Source organism: Stegostoma tigrinum, chromosome 18, assembly GCF_030684315.1.
Source record: "Stegostoma tigrinum isolate sSteTig4 chromosome 18, sSteTig4.hap1, whole genome shotgun sequence".
Classification (NCBI taxonomy): Eukaryota; Metazoa; Chordata; class Chondrichthyes; order Orectolobiformes; family Stegostomatidae; genus Stegostoma; species Stegostoma tigrinum.
The window spans coordinates 62,443,389-62,461,971 of NC_081371.1; the positions used below are offsets into that span (position 1 = coordinate 62,443,389).

Sequence of the window (18,583 nt, forward strand, 5' to 3'; positions counted from 1 at the left end):
GAGCAGCCTGCAGGGCTATGTGGACTTGCTATTCTTTCCATTTAGATCATGGCTGATCTCAACTTCATCATACATCTTGGTGAAAGAGCTTCTGAACCTACACTTTGTGGTCAGTGAGCACTTTCAACATTACTCAAGAAGGGGATGAAATATTTAATGCACAATGTCCACAAAAAAAGACAGCCTTTCACAGCACTGGGTATCCAACTGACATATACACAAATGCTATGGTTAGGACGAGATATCCAAATTCATTAGCTAGATCATATTTGCCCCAACCCACTTCCACCATTTTAATTAAGCACTATCTCATCTAGAAAGTCGAACTAATCCTTTGCAGATGAGGATGGTATGTTACACAGAGGTGCTCCTGTTTCTGGATGGGAATGATAAAATCAGACCAAAGTACACCCAATCCATCTCCTAGCAACCCTTAGTCATTTGATACAATGATAAGGAGTCATTGACCAATCACAACGATTCATTTTTCATTGCAGAAACCACAACAAAGCTGGGCAGGAAGTGAGGGCAAACCCAAACACAGCCCTCAGCAGGAAACAGATGTCTGAACCCATCTGTTCTCCTCACTGACCCTCACATCTGAAATTACTCAGATATCAGATACCACTGTGTTAGTTCACGTGAGAAATCAATCTTCGCGGCATCGGAGCTAGGTAGCATGAACAGGCTCTACTATCGCAGGAAAGCTTGTTCCACTGATTGACCTTATCCACCCCTTGAAATCCTGGCCTGAGTTTATTCAGCAGCTGGGAAGACCCTCACCCCCAGGAGTAAAACCAGATCCTGATGCCTCACTGGGGAATGGTAGGTTCCGGGCCAACTTGTCAGATCCACCATGATTCTATTGAATGGCCGAGCAGTTTCAATGGGCTGAATGGTCTACTCCCATTTCTTATGTTCCTGTTTTACTGACGGCCAATTAAATTGTGCTGCTGGGACAACCATCCAATCAGAGCAGAAGCAGAGGAAAAAGGAGCGGATGTTTCCAACGGTGAGGCAGTGACATTGAGTGACTAAAGGTAATGGAAACTTCTAGGGGTAGCCACCGCTTTCAGAGTTACTGGGGCTTTCTCTGGGTCATGGAGCATTTATAATGTAGCCCTTCCCTGCACCACCGTCCCCCCACCGCCCGTCCCCAACAACTCCCCTTTGAGTGGATGCTGGGATTTGAACCACCCAAGGTTCACATTGCCCTGGCTTTACATGCCAATCTCTCCACATGATAGCAGCCCTTCCTGAACTGGCATCAAATTTCCTGCCATTAATATGTGGCGTAAGGAGATGGAGACTTCACTCACAATGTGAGGGCTGTTGAGGCTGGTCATTATGTGTTTAGAACACTGAGGTTTGTAACCACTATGGGGAGCAAGGGTTATGGGGAAAAGCCAGAGAAGTGGATTTGAGGGTTGTCAGATCAGCCACAATCTCACGCAATGGTGCAGCAGATCCAATGGGCTGAATGGCCAAATTCTCGTCCTAGTCTTATTGTCTTATGGCCTTCCACCTGTATTTTCGCAGAACCCCCTCACTCCCAATCTGTTTCGCAAAGACTGTTGAAATTCCAGAACCGTTTAAGTAAGGTGGTTTTGAATTTCCCTCTCTGAGCACAGACTCAATCTTGACAACTCAGCAATGAGTCACTCTTCAATCAACGGACTTCATAACAGTGAATGGAACTGTTTGGCACTGCATTCCTATCACAGCTCATTCCCTGAACTACTCCTCTCATTCTATTAACATATACAAATAGCGAGTTTTGAGAAGATTTGTAGCTCAGGTTGAGGTTCTGAATGTGAGTTTGCTCGCTGAGCTGGAAGGTTCGTTTTCGGACGTTTCGTTACCATTCTAGGTAACATCATCAGTGAGCCTCCGACGAAGCGCTGGTGTTATGTCCCGCTTTCTATTTATAAATAGAAAATAATCTGAAAACTAACCTTCCAGCTCAGTGAGCAAACTCACATCCAGAACATATACAAATAATTACTCATGCCCTTTTTACATGTTTTCACAATTTTGTATTCAGCACTCACGTATTGTGCTCCTAACTATTCCCTTTGTAACTTTTCATGTATGCCACTAATGGATTGATTTAATAATCACTGGACTCTGTTTACATCAAGCTCTCTCAGAGCACCCAAATAAGATTTTCTCTTCCTGTTCTGTTTTCTATTGAAAAGAGCCCCAGTGCCTGCACACACACAAGGTCCTTATCTTTATTATGAAGGCAGCTCCTGCTCTTATTGTCTAGAGAGATAATGACAGGTAGTTGGTGCAGGATTGGAATGGTCAACAATCTTATCAAACAATTGCACTACATTAGAGAACCTGGCACCTTCCAATCTGAGTATCCAATGATTAGAATTGAAAATGCACACACAACTATAGACTTTGTTGTCTAACAGAGTGTTTCAGGATGAATCCATGGTACCATGAGGTCTTTCTTGGAAGATATGAGGCATATGGTTTCCTGTTTGATCTCGGCACCAACAGCACACGTACAATGGATTGCTGACATTTAGTCTTTCTCATTTCGCTGATCGCACTGATGTGCTGCTTTCTGTCAGAGCATGAGAGAGGGTAAACCATCTCCAGTTCCTTCAGCTTGCCTTCTTTTTACAGAAGCAGCACTCTATTTACAACTTTCAAACTCTGATTGATTGCTCCAATTCCTACTTATAGAACTAGCCACTAATTTTACAGGGATTTGAGAGATATGCTAACAGCAGGTCAAAGGTAAACACCCTTCAAATTTGCTGGGACAATGCCCATCAGAAAACAAAACCGGGTCAGAGGCACAGAGTGTGGGCAAAAGTGGGCACAAGGGCCTCAGTTGGATGATCAGTCATGATCATATTGAATGGTGGTACAAGTCAAAGGGCTGAATGGCCTACTCCTGCTCCTATTCAAAGTCATTGAGTTACACAGTGCGGGAACAGACCCTTCCGTTCAACCTGTCCATGCCCACCATGTTCCCAAACTAAACTAGTCCCAGCTGCCCATGTTTCACCCATATCCCTCTGAACTTTTCCCATTCATGAATTTATCCAAATTGCCTTTAACTACATGGGTGCCTCTCATAATTTTGTAAACCGCTATCAGATTGTCCCTCAGCCTCTGGTGTTCAAGAAAAAACAAACCAAATTTGTCCAATCTCTCCTCACGGCTAATACCTTCCAAACCAGGTAACACCCTGGTAAACTGTTTCCATACCCTCTCCAAAGCTTCCACATGCTTCTGGAAGGGTGACATTTAGAGCTGTACACAATATTCTATATGTGTCCTAATTAAAGCCCGACACAGCTGCTACATGACTTGCCAATGTTTATAGTCTATGCTCCGGCTGATGAAGGTAAGTACACCATGTGCCTTCTCGACTGCCTTATCCACTAGTGTTGCTACTTTCAGGGAACTGAGGACCTGTACGCCGAGAGCCCTCTGTATGTTGATCATACTAAGGAATCTTACATTTACTATTTACCTCCCTCCTGCATAAGATCTCCCAAATGCATCATCTCCCACATTAAACTCCATCTGTCATCTCTCTGCCCGACTCTCCAGCCCATCTACATCCTGCTGTATCCTCTTCCAATCCTCCTCACTATCCACAGCTCCCCCAATCTTTGTGTCAGCCACAACCTTACTGATCAGACCACCTACACTCTCCTCCAAATCATTTATATATGTTACAAACAACAGGGGCCCCAGCACTGATCCCTGTGGAACATCACTGGTTACAGATCTTCCACCGCTACACTCTGTCTTCAGTCAGCCAGTTCCACATCCACATTACCAGCTCACTGCGGGTCCCATGTGACTTCACCTTCTGTATCAGCCTGCCATAAGGGACCTTGTCAAAGGCTAAAGTCCATATAGACAACATCTACCGCCCTGCCCTCATCAGATATCTTTGGAACTTCCTCAAAAAACTCAACCAAGTTTGAGGATATGACCTTCCCTGCACAAAGCCATGCTGTTTATTGCTAATAAGTCCATATTTTATTAGGTGTGAGTATATCCTGTCACTAAGAACCTTCTCCCTACACTGAGGTTATTGACTTGCTCACCGAGCTGGCTTGTTTTTCATTCAGACTTCTCATCACCATGCTAGGTGACATCATCAGTGAGGCCTCCAATTAAGCAATGTTATTCTACTCCACTTGGAATTTATACTGTCCTGTCCATTATGGTGAGCACTGTCATGTTCGGTTTAGATCTGTATGGGTTTGTATATGGGGTCCAGTTCTATATTAGTTCTTTGAGAAGGTGACCAAACAGGTAGATGAGAGTAAACCGGTTGATGTGGTGTATATGGATTTTAGCAAGGCGTTCGATAACGTTCCCCACAGTAGGCTATTGTACAAAATGCGGAGGAATGGAATTGTGGGAGATATAGCAGTTTGGATCGGAAATTGGCTTGTTGAAAGAAGACAGAGGGTGGTAGTTGATGGGAAATGTTCATCCTGGAGACCAGTCACTAGTGGTGTACCGCAAGGGTCGGTGTTGGGTCCACTGCTATTTGTCATTTTTATAAATGACCTGGATGAGGGCGTAGAAGGATGCATTAGTAAATTTGGAGACAACACTAAGGTCAGTGGAGTTGTGGATAGTGACGAAGGATGCTGTAGGTTGCAGAGAGACATAGATAAGCTGCAGAGTTGGGCTGAGAGGTGGCAAATGGAGTTTAATACAGACAAGTGTGAGGTGATGCACTTTGGTAGGAGTAACCGGAAGGCAAAGTACTGGGCTAATGGTAAGATTCTAAGTAGTGTAGATGAGCAGCTAGATCTCAGTGTCCATGTACACAGATCCTTGAAAGTTGCCACCCAGGTTGACAGGGCTGTTAAGAAGGCATACAGTGTTTTAGCTTTTATTAATAGAGGGATCGAGTTCCGGAACCAAGAGGTTATGGTGAAGCTGTACAAAACTCTGGTGCGGCCGCACATGGAGTATTGTGTACAGTTCTGGTCACCGCATTATAGGAAGGATGTGGAAGCTTTGGAAAGGGTGCAGAGGAGATTTACTAGGATGTTGCCTGGTATGGAGGGAAGGTCTTATGAGGAAAGGCTGAGGGACTTGAGGCTGTTTTTGTTAGAGAGAAGAAGGTTGAGAGGTGACTTAATTGAAACATATAAAATAATCAGAGGGTTAGATAGGGTGGATAGGGAGAGCCTTTTTCCTAGGATGGTGACGGCGAGCACGAGGGGGCATAGCTTTAAATTGAGGGGTGAAAGATATAGGACAGATGTCAGAGGTAGTTTCTTTACTCAGAGTAGTAAGGGAATGGAACGCTTTGCCTGCAACGGTAGTAGATTCGCCAACTTTAGGTACATTTAAGTCGTCATTGTATAAGCATATGGACGTACATGGAATAATGTAGGTTCGATGGGCTTGAGATCGGTATGACAGGTCGGCACAACATTGAGGGCCGAAGGGCCTGTACTGTGCTGTAATGTTCTATGTTAAAGCCCATAGAGTAATCTAGTACCAGCTCAACCTTCAGCCTCCCTATGCTACACGACTGGCTCATCTAAACTCTAATGGCTCTGGGTTTTTTACCTGGTTTCAGTTTTCTGGGAACCCAAAGTTAGTATTAGGTTTCTCTCGATCTGTAGGAGTGTTAGAGGAGTTAGTGATACAGGGTTCAAAACACACAAGGGTCGCCAGCAAATTCACCCCCTAAAGTCCTGGAAACATCCAGAAAATTCAATCATGGGGCAACCAATCAGAGATAAGAAAAGTAGAATGAAGAGAAACAAAATCAGAAGTTGCTGGAACAGTTCTGAGGAAGGGTCACTGGACCCAAAACATTAACTGTGAATTCTCTCCACAGATGCTGCCAGACCTGCTGAGCTTTTCCAGAAACTTCTGCTTTGTTCCTGATTTACAGCATCCGCAATTCTTTCAGTTTTTTTAGAATGGACAGAATTGGTGAAGAGCTGCTCCTGCAATCACAGGGCTGGTTCTCCCCTGTGCTTGCTCTGATAGGTTCACTAGTAAGCCCATCAGTGGTAAAGGTAGGAGAGGAAGAGCATGTGGTTGGAAGAGCAGTGAGCGAGTGTGTGGTTGGGACAGACGGAACTGCCTGTTGCTGGGGCCAGGCACTGAGTTGGGGATTTTGTTCTGTGCCATGCCGTTTGCCACCCCCAGGGGAGGCGGGTGGCATTGTCTTGCCAGGTTGGTTATGTAGAGGGTGGCTGCAGAAGGAATGGGGAACAAGGGGGCAACAAAGAAGACAGGTAGCCATTTCAAACTTTTCGCCACAGAAACACTCAGCACCTGGGAGCTGGATTCCCTGAGGCAATGAACTCCTTGCACATAAACGTGAAATCTCTAGTTTAAGGCTGTTTAAAGAGGTTGTGTCCTTTGGCAGGAATAGAGGATCTGAATATTACTTAAATGGAGAAAGACTCCAGAAAGCTGCAGAACAGATGGATTTGGGAATCCTCATCACAAAAAGTTCCTAGTCGAGTTCAATGGATAATAAGGAGGGTAAAGGAATGTTGGCCTTTATTTCAGAAGGAGTGAGAGAGGCTTTGATAAAACTATAGAAAGCATTGGTTAGGCCGGAAGTGGAATACTGTGTACAATTTTAGGCCCCTTGACTAAGAAATAATATACTGGCATTGGATGCAGTCCAGAGAAGGTTCACTAGGCTGGCGCCAGGTGTAGAGGGGCAGTCTTACAAGGAGAGGTTGAGTCGATTGAGTCTACCTCCTGGAGTTAAGAAAGACATACAATCTTATTGAAATGTACAAGATACCCAGGGAGCACGACAGGGTAGATGCAGAAGGCTTGTGAACGAGTCCATAAGACCATAAGACATAGGAGCTGAAATTAGGCTATTTGGCCCATGGAGTCGGCTCTGCCATTCAGATATGGCTGATAAGTTCCTCAACCCCATTCTCCTGCTTTCTCCCCCTAACCCTTGATCCCCTTGATAAACAAAAACATATCTATCTCCGTCTTAAATATACTCAATGACCCAGCCCCCACAGCCTTCTGTGGTAGTGAATTCCATAGATTCACCACTCTCTGGCTGAAGAAGTTTCTCCTTATCTCCATTCTAAAAGGTCTTCCCTTTACTCTAAGGCTGTGCCCTCGGGTCCTGGTCTCTCCTACCAATGGAAGCATCTTCCCAACATCCACTCTGTGCAGGCCAGTCAGTATTCTGTAAGTTTCAATTAGACCCCCCCACTCATCCTTCTAAACTCCAATGAGTATAGTCCCAGAGTCCTCAAACGTTCCTCATATGTTGAGTTTTTCATTCCTGTGACTATTCTCGTGGGTCTGGGTGTTACATCACGATTCAGCAATCACTGCCTGTCTTTGTGCTGTCTGCCTGGATCTCTAAGGCCAGGAGTTGTTTATTGGGAAGTGTGGATGTGCAGAGGGATCTGGGTGTCCATGTCCATCATTCAATGAAAGTAAACAGGCAGCTGCAGCAAGCAATTAGGAGGGGAAATGGTATATTGGCCCTCATTGTGAGAGGATTGGAGTTCAGAAGAAGGAATGTCTTACTGCAGTGATAGAAGGGCTTAGTGAGAATACTGTGTGCATATTTGGTCTCCTTCCATCAGGCAGGATAGACTTGCAGGGATGATGTGTTCCATGGTCAGTGGAGTCTAGAACCAAGAGACACAAGCTGTTTAGGACTGAGATGAGGAAACATTTCTTCACTCAGAAGGTATGAATCTGTGGAATTCTCTGTCCCAGGAGGCTAGGTCACTGAATATATTCAAGAAAGAGAATTAAAGGCCTGGGGGAAAACATGGGAAAGTGGCATAGAGATGGGAGAGCAGCCATGATCATGCTGAATAGCAAATGAATGGCCTATGGAACTAGTTCTGCTTGTAGTTTCTGTGTTTTATTCCCAGACAATTGGATTGTTGGCAATCTTCAATCTGCAATGCAGCAGGTGTGCAACCTTCGAAACCTTTCACTCTTCAATTAAACTGACAAGCAGCAGAGACGAGCTGTGAGTGTTAGCAGCCACAGCGATGGGTCACCGTCGCAGGCCATGACTAACAGGAGGCAGCTAGAAACCGCTTAACCAATTGTCAAACAGGACAGCTGGCATTACAATCAGCTGATTGAAATTCAAAAGGCTAACTAATTTCAAAAGGAAAGAGAGGAGGAGGAGGCAAGGTGAAGTGTGACCTGATGAGGCCTTGCTGCCTTTGAGGATTTGGCCAGTGACTGGAATTTTCTGCACTGTTATTTCCTGCCTAGAGACTGGAGGTGACAGCCCTGGGATCAGGCTGTGCACCCGCAAACTGCCAGTATGTTCATGGTGCAGCATCTTATGCCATTGCTGTTTGTGGGAGCTTGCTGTGCACCAACTGTCAGCCATATTTTCTTTAATAGGACAGTGGCCGGACCATGTGAAAAAAAATCAACAATTCATTAGCTTCAAGTGCCTTGGGCTAGGAATGTAACTTCTGTAGAAATGTAACTTCTTTCATTTATACTTCTGGGTCACTGTCACGTTTGTTTGTCGTTGAGAATTAAAGCTGTCGATTTTGATACCAGTAATGGAAAGCTTCAAACACTGAGGTCATTCAGTGTCCCGAAGACCCTTCAGCCCAGGCTGTGTGGTCAGGGCTATCAGGGAAGGCAGAAGCTGCTTCACCCAAGGAGTGAGGGGAGGGTAACTGTGCAGGAAGACCCACCTGAGCAATGTTCTCCCACGCACTGAAACATGATGGCACCTCACAGGAGTTTGAGCAATGAGGAGATATCAGCCATGATGGGGAAGCTTAAAGTCTAGGACTTTCTTAAAGGAGAAGAGAGAGAGAGAGAGAGAGAGAGAGGGCACGAGGGGCATTAGGATGGAGTTTGAATTTAGGATCCACATTCGGGAACGTTTTCATGCCAGTGTTTGTGTTCACTCTATAAAATAGAGACAATTAAACCATGTGACACTTGGATTACATTCCTGTTAAAACGAAGGAGAAACAGACAGACTGTACACAGGAAGTTCCAAAACAATTCTCCTTACACAGAGCATCTCCTATAGTGACACCAGGTCCCGTCTGATCGATGGCTGCAGGTCATCTCTCAATCTCCGTCCAGGCTACATCATGAGGACAGACCTGAGCTGGAATGTTCCATTAACGAGGATCTCCTATTCTGATTGGACAGTCAGTGAGAGACCCACCCTGCTTCTCCTCTCCTCTGGCCAGCCCAGAGATCGGGTGGTTCTGAGGATCCCAGGGGACAGGTCTGCCTGAGGAATGGGGCTACAGGCGGTGGGGAGGTGGATTCAGAGGTGGTCAGCTCCCATGGTCAGAGAGCAGGGCACGGCGAGTACCAGGAACAACCCTGGCACTCCCAGGGTCCAGCACCACTTGAAGAGGTTTGTGGGGGTGGGAGTGGGAGGTCAGTACGCAGTGTAGGGGTCAGGGCAAGTCAGGAGTAGGGAGCAGGGAGCCCCGAGGCAGTGGTGGGGATGTTGAGGGGTTCAATACCCAGAATAAAAAAAACTTACAATCTGAGCCAGGCCATTCACTCGTGACATCATAAAATATTTCTTTTATCACACAAAGTTGTCCAGAAATCTTAAGTTGGAAAATTAGTTGTGAGGAGGACATAAGGAGCCTCCAAAGTGATTTGAAAGATCATGAGAACTGCTGATGCTGGAGTCAGAGATAATATAGTGTAGAGCTGGAGGAACACAGCAGGCCAGGCAGCATGAGAGGATCATCCGAAGAAGGGTCCCGACCCGAAAAGCCTGGCCTGCTGTGTTCCGCCAGCTCCACACTGTGTTATCTCTACAAAGTGATTTAATTTGGTTTTATTCCTGTTATGTGTACTGACAGTTCTATTGCCTTGCCATAGGAAGATATTACTAAATCGGAGAGGGGACAGGAAAAATTTACCATAATTCCTCTTGTGACAGAATCTAGATCCAGGGGCCATCGCTTAAAAATCACTGGTCACAAATCTAAGACACCCATGATCAACAAATTTAATAATCATAACAAACCTGGAAGTCTCTGCAAGAAGCCATTGCTGCTGGAGTTTGATGTTAGAAGAGATTGTTAAGGATTTCTTCAGAAAAGGTAACTCTGAATATAGCAAAAGGTTTTTTTTAAAAAAATCCTGATTAGACACAATCTCACATTGCAGCTACAGCTAGAGGTTGTCTCCTGTTTCTGACGCTTCTACAAAGCCTCCACACTGATACCAAAAGCTATCATTCACTCTGAAGTGTGCTTCTAATTTAGGAACTAATGAAGCAACGATCCACATTGTGAGGGAAATCATTCAGAAAACATGGCAAACACACTTTAAAATGTGGGTTTTAATTGGCTTTACTTAAAATCATTCGGTTTCAATCCCTGTGAAAACATCCCCTGAACTGTAAGTTTGGAGCTCATTGAGCTGAATGCAGTGATGCGTTGTCTACAGACAAATAACTTCTTGAGAATTAGAATACATCCTATCTTCTTGCAGTTCCATTTCAGTCTGTCACTTGGTTAGAGTTTCATGTTCATTACCCATATGGGGGCAAGAAGACACTTCAATTTATTTCAACAGTTTGCTGGAAACCAACCTGGAGAAACCCGCTACAATACTTGCATTTAAGTCGTACCTTCAGTGGAATAAAACTGCTAAGGCCCCTCAAAGGACTGACTATAAAATAAGTCACCAAGGAAGATATGAAATGAGTAAAAGCTGGATCAGAGACATAGGTCTTTAAGGAGTCCAGTATTTTAAAGGAGGAAACTAAGATACACAAGGGCTGAATCTTACCAGAAATTTTATTGGACAAATTTGATGGAGGGCTTCTCTCTGTGAGGCCCATTTCTTACATGACCTTTCTAAACCCACCTCACTATGTATTGTATCCCTTAGTACCCCACCCACCCTGTTCTCCAGGATATCCTGGAGTCAACACCATCTGTAAAAGATCATTATGCACTCAGTCAAGCTTTGGAAGTCTGGTGCTTCCCTTCATGTTTCACATACCCTGCCCTGGACATGGTAGAGAGAGTGAGATTGGCACCAAGCTTTGCAGGTAGACTCCCGGGTCCTAGTACATAAGATGCCGCAGAGAATGCCAATCGACGTACCCATGCCCAGCAGAAAACACCATAACATCACACCTTAGCACTTTGGTCCAAGGCTGTTACCTGAGTCAGTGCAGTCCCCATGGTCTGGAGGAGCAAGGTCAGAAATCACACCATGTCATGTTATAGTCCAACCGGTTCATTTGAAAACACAAGCTTTTGAAGCATCCCTCCTTCTTCAGGTGTCAGTGAGAAAGGTAGTATCATACACAGGATTTACTAGTAAAAGATCAAAGGGTCACAACATTGATGAGGACCAGTGTTGTGTGATTTCTGACCCTGTCCACCCTAGTCCTACTCCAGCACCTCCACATCAGGTCTGGAGGAACGCCCAGCAGTGGATGAAGGTGGTCAATGACCTTTTCCTCTCCTCCAGAGTAACGGCCACAATCTTCTCTCGAGAACCTCCACATTCATGGTCCATCATTCTTCCTAGTGCATATAGCAACTTCCCTCAGGTATGTTCACCCATTCCAAACACTGTGCCATAAAACTCTGCACAGCTTCAGCTCACTCATTCGGGATATCTCACTTTGCCTACATCAGCACTAATTGCATTTTCAGTCATTCTGACTCAGTGGCAGTGAAGGAACGGCGATATATTGCCTGGTGAGTGACTTGGAGGGGAACTTGCAGGCGGTGGTGTTCCCAAGTATCTGCTGCCCTTGTCCTTCTAGATGGAAATGGTCATGGGTTTGGAAGGTGCTGTTGTAGGATCTTTGGTGAATGTCTGCAGTGCATCCTGTATATATACACACTGTTGCTACTCAGCATCGGTGGTGGAGGGAGTGGGATGTTTGTGGATCGGCAGGACTTGGTGTGAGTTAGAACATGGTTCATAGAGTATGGACATAACCTAACACTTTACCCAGGATAGAATGTGAGCGACCAGCCAGATGTCCAAAGAAATTGTTGAATGTCATGATGTGGAGTTGCTGGTGTTGGACTGTGATGGAACAGCGTCCTAGGTTTGTTTAGTACATGCTCATCAGTGGTGTGACCCTGTGATCTTTTACTTATAAATTCAGTGTCTGATACTCCCTCTCTCACTAACACCTGAAGAAGGACTGAGGCTGTGAAAACTTGGTTTTTAAATGAACCTGTTGGACTGTCACCTGGTGTTGTTTGATTTCTGACTTTGTCGAACGTGACAACAACAAAGGCAGGGAATCTGGATTTCAGCAAATGTCCACAATTCCTGTTATGTCTTCAACGTGGAAGAACTATAGAAGCTGAGAACAAACAGGGACTATGATCGTAGGATAAATACCTGCCTGATTTACTGCCTGATAAGATAGTAAGCACCCTGAAATTGTATCTATAATGCGAGCTCATTAACCCCATTACTCCACTGCTACTCTTTGAAATTTGCATCTTAAATGAGGATCACTACTGCACTTTTATGTATTTGAAACGATCTTGTTTTTGAATCCGTTGTTTTTCTGGGACTCAGTTGCTAACCAATTGTAAAGTCATCTCTGAACATGAAAGGTATTTTTCCAAAGAGTGAAAATCTGAGCACAACGCACCAATGTGTGCTGCCCAATAGATTGGTGCAACTCAGTCAGCCACAGTGCCATCTTTAAACACTATTAATAACGGGACAGGACATCGTCATATCATCCAATCAATCTTGCTCATTGTAACCTTTACCGCAGATCTAACGGTATGGTCACTGTTCCACCAGCACCATCCACCTCAAACTGTTTAACATCACCTGACGAAGAGGCTGTGCTCTGAAAACTTATGATTTCAAATAAACCTGTTGGACTATAACCTGGTGTCGTGTGACTTCTGACCTTGTCCACCCCAGACCAACACCGTCACCTCCACATTACTTCAATAGTAGGCCAAGATCCCACACTTCTTTGTACTCCAGCCTGGACAATTCTGTGAGTTGCATTCACAGTGAGAGTCAGGTTAAATGATTCCAGTGTGACAAGCACCAAGGCCAGGGTTCAGAGATATCGACTCATACCTGAAAAGCTCTCAGCCAGTATTTCCCTCGGATCGACAGCCCTCGACATTCACACATCCCACCGCAAAAAAATCAGACACCATTACTACATACACAACTCGCTCACAATAAGTAAAAATATATGTATCTTCTTTTCATTACTTGATTTTCAGAGAAATGGCCTTGTAAGGAAAACATTTTAGTAAAACCAGTCTGACTTTGCTTTGCTTTGCTGGATCATTTCGGAGACTCTTACCTTCTTTTGATCTTCAACCTTGTGGCTTACAGGTTTCCTTTCGTGTCTGTTCATTTCTGGTGGGAATTCCATCACATTAAATCCAAATTTAGAATCCCCTAGGCAGAGGTTCAGAAGGTTGTGGCCATGCTAATATATCCTGCTTGCTTGGTTTCACCAACTGTAGATGGTATTTAAGAGCCTCATGGGTTGAACATGGGAGCAGTGTTTGTTAGCCATCTCACAGACTTCCCAGTGAGATTCAGACAGTGTTAGAATGCAGCTTCCAACCAGCACTCAACTCCAACTGTCTCCTGCTTCCTTCTTGGAAAACATCATTCCTGAACGACAGGTACCCACCACAACGACACCTGGGATTTGTTTGAGAAAAAGGTGAACCTCAGTCACAATCAAGACATGTATCAAAATCAGAAAGAGCAGTTTGAAACTGGGAAGAAACTGCCCCTTTTTCCAAACATCATGCCTCCCCGGGATTTGATCTGCACGATGGAAGTTCTTTACAACTTGTCCATGGATCCCTTTTATCATGGAAAGTGCCATATCAATGCATGTAATTGTCGTGGCTTGGATGTTAGCCTGCTTGGTTTAAAATCAAGAAGTTTGTGGATTCAAGTCCCAGAACATAGCCTCAACTTGCGTACTCAGAGAGTGGAGAATATTCCCAGGTATTTTTTTTTTCTAGATCAGATGTTAAACTGAGGCATTGTTTGCCGAGGGATCTAAACGGTCCCCTGGAATTATTCACAAAAGGATCCCTGGTCAATATTTATTCTCACCAATACACAGGGGGTATCTGCCCATCATCATACTGCTGCTTGTGGGAGCTTGCTGTGTACAAATGGGCCATTGAGATTCCTGCTTTACAAAAAACATTTTATCACCCGATGCAGAAAACTTTGGAGAATCCAAGCTAGGGCACGAGAGAAAAAGGTTTTTTTTTATATTTCATTTGTTCCTCAGGGGAATTCCAAATGTAATTACTATTTAAAGCTAGATTAGTGTCTTAGAGACAGCGAGCAGAATAAAACGAAGAACTGTGGATGCTGGAGATCTAACACAGAAACAGGAACTGCTGGAGAAATTCATCAGTTCTGGCAGTATCCATGGAGAGAGAAACAGAGTTAAAGTCTGGGTCCAGTGAGCCTGCTGTGGAATCTTTGGGCAGGATTTCGTGGGGCTGATTGTGGTCTTTGCAGCTGGTGATGGTGTCTCATTGTCTCCTCTTGGGAAAATCCTGCAGTACCTCATGACACTCAGGCACTTGACAGGCCACCAGAGGGCAAGGACCTCCGAGGGGGAGGTGGAGGTTATCTGGCAAACCCAGGGGCAACACTCATCCAAGCCCCTGGATCACAGAGGAGGGGTTCCCTAAGATGGGCATCACAGGGCAGGTTGTTGCGTGGGGTGGGTGGAAGGCAATGTCCTCAGTCAAGGACTGAATTCCCAAGAATACACCAAGTATCCCATCTCTCTCCTGTGTCAAGGAGATCACAAGGAGCCACTTTGGGTTCTTGACATTTCTTTGGGGTTGGGGTTAGGGTCAGACGGCATCCTGCCACAGCCTCTGTGCAGCTGGTAGTGAGGCCCCTCCACCCCCATTAAGTTGGATCAGACCTTGAAACAAGGTCAAGAACGGAACTCTGCAAACATTTGTTTGAATTAAGGATTGAATTTCTGCATAAAACTTCCAACCTTCACCTGCTAACAGCCTTTGCTGCCATTCTAGAATTTTCTTTTTGATCTGCTCCTCCTGCTTTTCTTCTGTAGTTGGGTTTTTCACTTTCTAGAACAGTCCTGGAGTCTCTGAGGGTTGAATATTAATCTCCAGGGCCCCACAACAAGCAACAAATTCTTCACTTGCCCGTTCATTAAGTTACAAAACAATTGAAATTGGGGAGATATGGTGGTTTGTTCGCGGGACAGAAATCATCCAATCGGGACACAGAAACTTGGTTTCATGACCTGAATGATTGGTCTGTCCAGTGGCCAGTGGTGAGAGTGTGTGGGGCAGGACATTTGGATGTCATGTGACAAAACAGTTTTAAATACACCAAAACAGTGTGAGCAATGCACACAGTAGCTGAGATTTTCTGTTTGGGATTTAGAGATTCAATCATAGAACCCCTACAGTGAGGAAGCAGGCCATTTGGCCTATCGAGACCGTACCAACCCTCTGAAAAGTACCATAGTCAGATCTATACCATCCCTGTAACCCTGTATTTCCCATCGCCAATCCACCTCACCTGCATATCATTGGGCTGTGGGAGGAAACCAGAGCACCCGAAGGAAACCCCACGCAGACGTGGTGAGAATGTACAAACTCCACACAGACAGTCATCTCAGACTGGAATCAAACCTGGGTCCCTGGTGCTGTGAGGCTGCAGTGTTAACCACTGAGCCATCGTGCCATCACTCATCATTCATCATGAAAGAGAAACCACAAAAACATTTCAAATTCCTTCTTCGCGATCACTTCTCTCTTGCCTGAACAATCGCCACCACCAACAATTCCACATCAATTTTACATCATGAAAGATTTTGAACTTAATCCTCCATCTTTCCTCTGAACAATTTTGAGAAAATTGAGCTCAGCAGGAAAAGGGTCCTGGGAATTTCTGTGCAGTGCATTTTGTGGGAATTGCAATGGTGCCCCCAGCTTGCTATAGCTTTGCAGCCTCCAGCTGTGCTGCAAGTGCCTTCGTGTGCAGTTTGTGGCAATCTTTGCAAGCATCACCCACACGTGATGTCAGGAACTGTGCAGCTGAAGAGGGGCAGATTTTCAAAGCTGTCGGACAGACAGTTGTTGAAGGGGAGAACAAGGAAGGAATTCTTTGAAAAACTGCGCAGCATTGAACTACTGGCTTAGCCATTTCCATTCCTTACTGTTGTGGAAAAAAGTGAGATGTGGGATAAGTTGAAATCATTTCAAATCTCAGCAAAACTATGAAATAGCTACAGAATTATTTATTTTAAAAAAAATAAAAAGAAACGTTGAGTACATGAGCGTAGCAGTTCAGCGAGGTATAGGGAAGGCAAATGGAATGTTGGCCTTTATTTCGAAGGGAATGGACTATAAAAGTAGGGAAGTTTCGCTGAAACTTTATAGAGGACTAGTCAGGCCACAGCTGGAATATTGTGAACAGTTGTGGTCCCCTTATCTAAGGAAAGATAGACAGTCATTGGAGACAGTGCAGAGAAGGCTCACTAGGCTGGAGTGCCTGTCTAATGTGGGCAAGTTGAGTGGATTGGACCTGTACTCATTGGAATGTAGAAGAATGAGGCAAGACCTTACTGAAACCTATAAGATTCTTAAGAGCTTGACAGATGTGGACAGGTGGTGGGAGAGTCAAGGAGCTGAGAGCATAATCTCAGGATAAGGGGTTGCGTCACTCGCCTGGATGGGTGCAGCTCCAACAAGACTTGAGAAGCTTGACCTTGTCCAGTACAAATCAACCCCTGTGACTGGCATTCCAACAACCACCTTCAACATCCACTCCCTCCACCACCGACGCACAGTATCCGCAGTGTGTGCTACCTACAAGATGCTCTGTGGAAATTCACCAAAGATCCTCAAACAGCATCTTCCAAACCCTACCATTTCCCTCTAGAAGGACAAGGGCAGCAGATACATGGGAACATCATCCCCTGCACGTTCCTCTTCACCATCCTGACTTGGAAATAAATTGCTGTTCCTTCAGTGTCACTGGGTCAAAATTCTGGAATTCCCTCTTAAAAGGGAATTGTGGGTCAACCTACGGCAAAAGGACTGCAGTGGTTTAAGAAGGCAGCTCACCCCCACCTTCTCAAGGGGCAACTGGGAATGGGTAGAAATGCTAGGCACAGCCAATGACTCCTCTGTCCCATGAAAAAACCATCAAAACAAAATATTCTCTGTAAATGAACATATGGAGGTAGTAAAACGAGCTATAATTTAAAGTCATTTTTGCTTACTTTCAGTTATTGGTTATAAAAGTGTTCGAGATGAGGAAATGGGCTATTCAACTGGGTAGGGAATGTAGTCACAAGTTCTTGCACAGAAATTGTTGGAATGTATCCGACTGCATAGGGCAGCTGTAGCTGCACAGCAACACATGCTTAATCAATAAATATAGACAGATGGTTACAGAGACAGATGGAATGGAGAGATAATTAAAATATTCTTCAACTTTTCTTTATAAAGGTAAATAAGTGTCTACATTTGGGCTTACAGTGTTTTGAAACTATATTACTCATCTCCCGTGTGGGGTTTCATCCTGATTCCATGCACATGTCTCTGTAGAGGCCACCATTCTGTACAAGAAGTAGATCACATTCCCCTGATTAAAATTTAATGTTCTTTTGCAGGAAACATAATAAATAGTCTTGTCCCCAGAGATCTCACACAGAAACCACATCTAATGTGATGTCAATTCAACCTTCCCAGCAAACCGCTCAGAGTAAGGGCAGTAAAGGCATCGCTGAACCAGATCAGGCTGGAAAGGACCAACAATTTAGGTCAGGGATCGGTCAGGGTCAATGAGGAGCAGGTTATCGGGGGGAGGGAGGGGGTCAGTAGCCAGAGAAACACGACTAGAACCACCTGGAGGAAGGAAATGAGGTGAAAATATTTGGCAGCGCAGATTTTAATTATTGACGAGAAGACTTTTTGTCTTGGCCTCACAGTCCAATTCATAAAATTTCTCATGTAGGGGGAGAAAATATTCTGCGACAGTAAAGTGCACTGATTGGCAGAAAGGTAGAATCTGATTGTTAGAAACATTTCAGTGGAGGTTGCACCAATTAAATGATGACTGACAGTAAACTGCTGAACTTTGTTTAACTATAAACCAGGTAGAGTGACTGATCGATTAAGGCATTTCCTTGAGGAATGAATCGGAAAATGACTTTTATCTGTTTTGATCCCTGAAACAGCCAGTGTGCATGTACATGTTCTTTCTGTCAGAACAGAACAGGGCCCTGTATAGTAATGCAGGTAGCTTCCGGCGAGTGCACCAAACAGAAACAAAACTGATGAGCCTAATTTAGTTTTCGGTATGAGCTTAGTACACGAAACATTATTCAGCAGGTGTCTTCCGATACTGCATCAGATCTAATTTTAGATTCTGTGTTTTGACAATTGTAAGCACAGGCTGGTTGGGTGAACCAATCAGAACCTTGCTTGTTGTTTAATAACTTTCTGTAACCATATAACCAATAATGACCTTTCTATCAGTAAGATGCTAACATCTCTGAAGCATTTCATTTGATTGTTTATTTGATGGCTGTTAGTGGGAGCTT

At 44.6% G+C, this 18,583-nt stretch overlaps 1 protein-coding gene across 2 annotated transcripts in view; it reads right to left on the reverse strand.

The window, feature by feature from the left end:
* The window catches only part of nav3 (neuron navigator 3), an 824,703-nt gene that overhangs the window by 632,762 nt on the left and 173,358 nt on the right, over positions 1-18,583 (reverse strand). For both annotated transcript variants that reach the window (XM_059652602.1, XM_059652603.1), the window contains one exon: positions 13,307-13,656. In XM_059652602.1, coding sequence (XP_059508585.1) covers positions 13,307-13,378 — 72 coding nt within the window. In that variant the 5' untranslated portion in view covers positions 13,379-13,656. The remainder of the gene's footprint in view (positions 1-13,306; positions 13,657-18,583) is intronic.